The sequence below is a fragment of the Geospiza fortis genome, unplaced genomic scaffold, assembly GCF_000277835.1.
Source record: "Geospiza fortis unplaced genomic scaffold, GeoFor_1.0 scaffold114, whole genome shotgun sequence".
NCBI lineage: Eukaryota > Metazoa > Chordata > Aves > Passeriformes > Thraupidae > Geospiza > Geospiza fortis.
Window position 1 is genome coordinate 1,878,576 of NW_005054383.1, and position 6,945 is coordinate 1,885,520.

The following is a 6,945-nucleotide window of genomic DNA, read 5'->3' on the forward strand; positions in this document are numbered from 1 at the left end:
CCTCAGCAGGCCAGGGAAAGAATGTTAGTGATAACAAAGAATAAACAACCTTGAGAACCAGAACAGAAGAATCCTGACTCCTTCTTTGGTTGCCAGGCTGGGAAAAAGAGATTTTCTAACACATCTTGGGGTCATCCTGACCTCAGAGACCCCTGAGATGTCTGTGCTGCTGTCTCCTCCCCAACACTGAAATTCAGGCCCTTCTCCCCTGAACAAAGGCAGCCCCTTTTCTGCTTGCACTGTAGCATGTCACTGAAATGTCCCTGCACCTCTGGGAGCCAGGCAGCTGGGACAGAGCACAGCAGAGAGCCAAGAGAAATAATGTCCAGCTGCAAACCCAGCAGAGCACCCAACCACTCCTGGTGCCACAACACCAAACTTCAGGGATTTCAAGCCGATTTCTCCTTGAAAAACCTCCTTCACAAAACAGCTGGGGTCTCATTAAAAAATCCTGGGTTTTTTTTCCTAGGGAAAATCAGGTTATAAAAGCAGGCATTAAAAAAGAGTAACAGACGCAGAGCATGACGCAAGCCAAGTGTCAGATGTGACAGTCAGCTGTGCCACCAGCCAGGCAGCTGCAAGCTCTGGGCAAGGTGGTGTAACCTTGCATTTGGCAACTTCTGCAGTGGTGAAAGTGGCACTGTGTACAAAATGCAAAGTTTCTGAAGCACAGAACAGGAAATGTCCTCAGTGGCCCTGTGGTGTCACCACTCCCAGACTGAGCAGCTCAGGGTTCCCACGGCTCAGGGTGTGCAGGGATGTGGAGATGTCAGAGCTGCCACTGAGGACAAACAGCACAGCCCCGAGCACTCCCAAGCTTTATTTAGGATTTTGTAGTCTGACAGACCCAGAGACAGCTTTTTGTTACAATTTTCTCCATCACAAGCTGAGTGACACCAAGACAACATGCACGACATGCACATTAGGAGCAAATCATGAAGCTCCAACCCAAAATCTACTTCTTGAGAAATTCAAACCCCACAGTTCCCATGTTGAAAGAAGGAGCTGTCTGCTCTACAGTAGTTCCACTTTTCCTTGTGGTTATGATGCCAGGCTGGCTTTAAAAAAACAACTGCTGCTATTCAGGGTGCTCAAGGGAAAGAATCTTCCTTCTGCACTCAGCAGAACTAAACATGGCACAAACCATGGACCTCAAAAACCCAAACAACTCACCAGGACATTCACCAGATTTTTAAAGTGGCAGCAAAGAGACTCTTCTCAAACAAAACCCACCCCTTTCAGGGTCAGCATCTGCCAAGGAAGAGCTGCCAACCACTGCTGTAACTAATACACACAGTGGTAAGCAAGTGCAGCTTTTGAGTTCCAGTCTCATCTGTATTTCTCAGAAACACATCCTCTATTTAAAGAGGAAATTTTAAGTCCTAATTAAATAAAATTTGTTTCCTAATTCATTAATTAGTTGTATGAGCTGTGTGAACACTAAGTAAGCAACCTGTGTTGTAGTTTCCTCCTCTAATTTGTGCTAAAATGTGCTCCAGTTCTATTCAGACTACAAAGCTTCCTTCCTCTGCCTGCAAGGTTCACACACAACATATGTAAGTGCCAGTTTGTCTACCCAAACCTGCTCAGCCTGAGTTCTTGTGAATGAGTGTGAAACATTGAGGTTTATGCTTTTTATACTTCATGATTTTAGAAAAAGAAAGAACTCAACCACACAGGAGGCTGCTCTAAGCAGTAGCTTATTTCTCACAGCTCTTCCATGGTGACCACAAAGTCTCTTTGCTGCTGAAGGAAAAAAATCCTTCCCTGGGAGGGTGGGCAGGCCCTGGCACAGGGTGCCCAGAGCAGCTGTGGCTGCCCCTGCATCCCTGGCAGTGCCCAAGGCCAGGCTGGATGGTGTTTGGAGCAGCCTGGGATGGTGGAAGGTGTCCCTGCCATGGCAGGGGTGGAATGGGATGAGTTTTAAGGTCCCTCACCCCAGCCCATGCCATGATTCCAGCTGTGCCACCCTGGCAGCCCCCAGCCCTCACCTGTTGAGCACTGCTTCCTTGTCTGCCAGGCGACTTTTGATTTTGCTGGTCAGATAGTCCAAGAAGAGTGTCCAGATGTCCAAGCAAGAAAAGTAACCTTCATGTGTAGGCTGAAAGACACCAAAATTCTCAATGAGTACCACAAGCTACGGCAAGATGGATTTCACAGAATGAAAACAGGAATTAACATCCACTTCAATCCATGGGAAGAGCTTCTTGCCTTACTGGAACAGTTCTAGGATGTCACTGGAGAGATTCAGAGCTGTCCAAAGATGAACAAGAGCTTTTGTACAAGGACAGGAACCCAGGAATTACAAGGCTGGTCTCAGTGCTAACCCATTTCATGGCTGGCTACACCAGTTTCCAGTACTCCAGTGCCTGAAGGGGCTCCAGGAGAGCTGGAGAGGGACTGGGGACAAGGGATGGAGGGACAGGACACAGGGAATGGCTCCCACTGCCAGAGGGCAGGGTTAGATGGGATATTGGGAATTAGGAATTGTTCCCTGTGAGGGTGGGCAGGCCCTGGCACAGGGTGCCCAGAGCAGCTGGGGCTGCCCCTGCATCCCTGGCAGTGCCCAAGGCCAGGCTGGGCAGGGCTTGGAGCACCTGGGACAGTGGGAGGTGTCCCTGCCATGGCAGGGGTGGCACTAGATGGGTTTTAAGGTTCCTTCCAACCCAAATTATTCCATGATTCTGTGATATTATGATGCTGTTTCCTTGTCATTGCTCCTGTGTAAATGGGGCTGAGTTGCACTGACAGCTTCTACAGCAAGATAAAACCAACCTAAAGCCACAGGGCTTGGGGGTTTTAATACAAAAACTAAAAGCTACAAGAAAGCCACAGGTTGAGGACAAGGAATAAAATCCCCAAACACAAACAAAGCAAGTCTGAGAGACTTTTCCACACATTGTCCATTCCAAAGACTAAAAAAAAATTAAAGCAGAAGCAAAGTTAAACATCAGACAACTTGTTGCTGCAGGGTGACCACCTGTGACCTCTAAACCCAAGAGCACATGAAGCCATCTCCACACATCCAGCACCACTGGGAAGTGCCAGTAAGACCAGTTAATTCTCTTTTCTTGGGTTTACTGGGGCAAACAAGCTGGTCCTGGACAACAGAACAGACTGGGAAAAACAAGGATGTGGGGCTGTACCTGATGAAAAGTGTATTTGAACAACAGGGCCAGGAATTCAACCACAGGGAACTGGGAGTAGGATTCGATCCTTCGCAGGTGGACGCTCACAAAGAGCCGGAGGAAATCTGTGAACTTCTCAATGTAGCTGCAAGGGAAAGGAGAAAGCACTGAAAAAACCAGCCAAAGGGCCCCAAGGGAAAGCAATTGCATTGAAATAGTGGTAAAAGCCACTCAAAATCTTCTCATTCAAAGCAAAGTTACAATTAACCATCAGTAGAACAATTAAATATAAAGCCCTGCAACAATTACCTACAGGATGGGCAACCCTTCACTCCATTAACACCTGAAACAGCAGAAAAGACAATCTAGTCAAAAGCAACTTTAATATTCAGATAAATATTGAGTTCAACCAGGCCTGCCAATGAACACAACACCCTCCACCCTGCAGAAATAACTTGCTAGCAAAGGTCATTGTAGTGATGGAGACAGGATTAGTGAAATGAACTGTACCCCTGAGGAATTCAGCTGGAAGCAGGAAGTTAATGCAGGAATCAGCACCAGAGGGGTTACATTTACAGGAGGGGGTGGGAGAGCCAGGGAGCTTAAAGCTGGAAAGGAAAATTCCTCCTGCAGTGGAGATCAGCCATCCAAGAGTTTCTGAGCTGAGCCCAGGCTTGGGCCTGAACTGAAAAATGAAAGAGAAATCTTCCTCTAAAGCATGGGGCTCCTCAGGGAATGTGCAAAGCGTAGTTCCCAAAAGGAATCTGCCACCAAATCTTCAGGGAATGCAGCAATGGCACCACCTCAGTGCAGCAGGGAGAGTTCTTGGGAGAAAAACAGCAAAGCCCCCAGTGGGGTGAGCTTTTACTGGGGAACAAACCCACCCTGCACAGCAGGAGCTTCAGCTCCAGATCCATCTGTGCAGCAAGGGTTAAACACTCCACAGCCCCAGGAGGGATGGCAGCACCACACACAGGCAGTGCCAGCCTTCCCTCCTGCCCAGAGCTCTGAAATGCATGAAACTACTTCAAGTTTGTACTTTAAATAAAAAGTTGAGCTCAGCACAGTTTCAGACAGGCATGAGCAGCCTGGTTTTACTCTACTGCCTGCTCTGCACTGCTGCAAACTCTGGGGATTTGGGTTTTTTTGGGAATCCCCACTCTTTTAAACAAGAACTCCCTCACGACCAGCAGCACTGCCAGATGACAGAGCTGCAGCACTGGGGGTTGTTGTGAGCCTTCAAAACCACACACTGCTTTGAACATGCAAAAAAGATGAAGTTCCTTCTTTATTTGGCACTGCCTACTTGACAGGAGATCACTGAGCACACCTGAGCACAGATCAAACACTTCAAAAATCAAAGCCAAGGCGAAAAAAAGAATTTAAAAAAAGAAGTCCAAACTCAAACATCTCCATCCTTTTAGTTTTTATTTTCTAAACAGGTTCTGACCTGAGACCAGTGAAATTCTTCCTTGGCCCCCAGCCCCCTTCTCCAACCACTGAGCCATTGCCTGGATCTTTACCAGCCACTTCCCATCTTTTGGGATCTTCAAAGCCAAACACAAATGAAGCAAAAGGCAATGTGAATTTTTTCCTGGACTGTCCAAAGTGTTCAGACTGATTTTTAACAGAACAAAAATAACCAGCAGCACAAGAGGAAGGCAAGGAAGGACTCCAGGGCCTGCAGGTTCTGAGCACACCCCTCTACTGAAGGGGGTTTCTTCAGTGTCCCTTCAGGATTTTGTTAGTCCAAGCCAGGATGACACTTCCATGCACAAAGTCCTTCAGTTCTGGACACAAAAAGTACAGCTATGCCCTTAAGTGACAACAGGAAAATCCTCATGGCCTTTTCCACAAAGACAAGGAGAAAAGCAAGCTCCACTCCCCTAGAAGCCAGCTGGACTTTCCCAGTCTCCAGAACCTCTTGGTTCCATCCCCATTTCAGACCTCAGCAAGGAATAAAGGGGTTCTCCCAGCTCCAGACACCAGCAGGCCCTGTGGATAACAGGTCTAAGGAATGGCAGCACCACCTCTGCTCAGGCCGGCACAGCTCCACACCTCCCACTGAAGGCTGGCCCCAAAGGCTGCTGAATAATGTCCATAAAAGAAAGAACAGTTAAATAGGGGATTGTGGGTTTCCAGGAGAGCTTTTCTGAAATCCAGAGGGGAACTCCTGGCTCTCTGTGCCTTGCAGGCAAAGGTGTCCCACTCCCACATGTCTCATTTCTAGGCAGAGAGTGACACAAGTCAGAGCTAGCAAAAAATGAGCAGCAGAATTCCCTGTGAGTCTGGATTTATCCCCCCAAAGTTATGCCTTTATCTAAGGATACTGAAAAGGAGAATTCTGCAGCAGAAACGTGCAAGTCCTCTCTTCAAATGAACCACAGCTTTTTTCCTAAATGTTTTTTTTCTCCCGAGTGGAAATGTATTCCCACCCTTGTGTGCCCATAGTAAGATACTCAGCACTTTCACACAGTTACAACCTCTCTGCCACTGCCAGCAGCCCTGTGACAAGAGGCAGCACCAAGGCACCACCCTGCCAACACCCAGGCTCAGCCACTCAACACGACAGCAGGAGGAGTCTCACTTTGTCCCCTACAAGTAGGAATATCTGACAAAAGAGAGTGGAGCTGTCCCAGGGAACAAAAGGTGGCAGTAACATCCTGGAAAAAGAATACACAGCTTCCCAAGGTGCTGCTGCTTCCCTGCTGTCTCCAGCTAAGCTTGTGGAGAGCAGAACTGCAGCCACCACTCAGGATGCAGATAAGCCTTAGTTCTAAGTTCTAGTTCTAAGTTCTCAGTTCTAAACCTCAGGTTTTAGCTTTTTATTTTTTCTTTTTTTTTTCGATTTTGTGCTGCTGTGGTGTGTGGGTCTGAGTTTCATATAAGGGGATAGTGGAGCCATTCACCACTGAACAGAGCTCCCCAAGCTGTGTTTGGTGCCGTTTAAAAATAAATTTAAAAAGCAAAAATAAAAAAGAATCACAAATGGCCATGGCTCAGTGAAGGGTAGGAAGCTTCTGCTGTTTTCTCCCAGGTCATGACTCACAGGATGTGTCCCCATTGTGTGCTTTGGGCAGAGTGGCAGATACTGACCAGAGGGGACACAGGGGACACTGCAGTGCCTTTACCTCACTGAGCCTCTTCTGTGCTCTGTGACAACAGCTTCAGCTCTGGTGCCACCTCAGACCTGCAGTCAAACAGCAACGAATGGGGACAGGGGAGGGAAGGGACAGCAGGGGACACAAACCTGGCCCAGCAGCTCCCTCAGCACGCAGCCCTTACCTGGGCACACCTACCTCTGTGCCTGGCTGCCCTGGCTCAGTGCTCTGAAAGAAAGGCCATCAGACACAGCATGCAGCACCCCAAACCCAACCCCCCAGTCCTTCAGAGGCAGCACGACGCCCTGAGCCAGTCCTACCTCTCATCCAGCTCCTCCAGGCGGCTCTTCACCGTGTGCGCGTTGTTCTCCCTGGTGATCTTCTGCAGGAGGTAGAAGGTCTGCTGGAACATGCGCAGCAGGTACTCCTCAAACTCCATGGGCACGCAGTTCTTGGACATGAGCTCGTTGATGCAGGCCATGGCCAGCACGCCCAGGCGGCCCCGCTCCTGGCCCAGCAGCACGCTCGGGCTGCTGCCGTTCACCGAGGACATCTTGCGCGCGCGCGTGTCGCAGCCGAAGCGCGCAAAGTGGAAGATGGTGGTCAGCAGGGACGGGGTGATGCTCGTGGACAAAGGGATCCAGCTGAAGAGGTGAGCCAGGCACTCCAGTGCCAGGGAGCAGATGTATTCACTGTCTGTTTCCAGGATGGGGATG

The 6,945-nt window shown here is 49.0% G+C and overlaps 1 protein-coding gene across 1 annotated transcript in view; it reads right to left on the bottom strand.

Annotated features, from left to right (window-relative positions):
• Positions 1 to 6,945, bottom strand: part of XPO6 (exportin 6) — a 46,489-nt gene that overhangs the window by 23,996 nt on the left and 15,548 nt on the right. Inside the window, 4 exon segments of the mRNA XM_031060424.1 lie at positions 21 to 80; positions 1,992 to 2,101; positions 3,147 to 3,273; positions 6,550 to 6,945. The exon segment at positions 6,550 to 6,945 is cut by the window's right edge and continues 10 nt beyond it. Of these exon segments, the coding sequence (XP_030916284.1) occupies positions 21 to 80; positions 1,992 to 2,101; positions 3,147 to 3,273; positions 6,550 to 6,945 (693 nt within the window).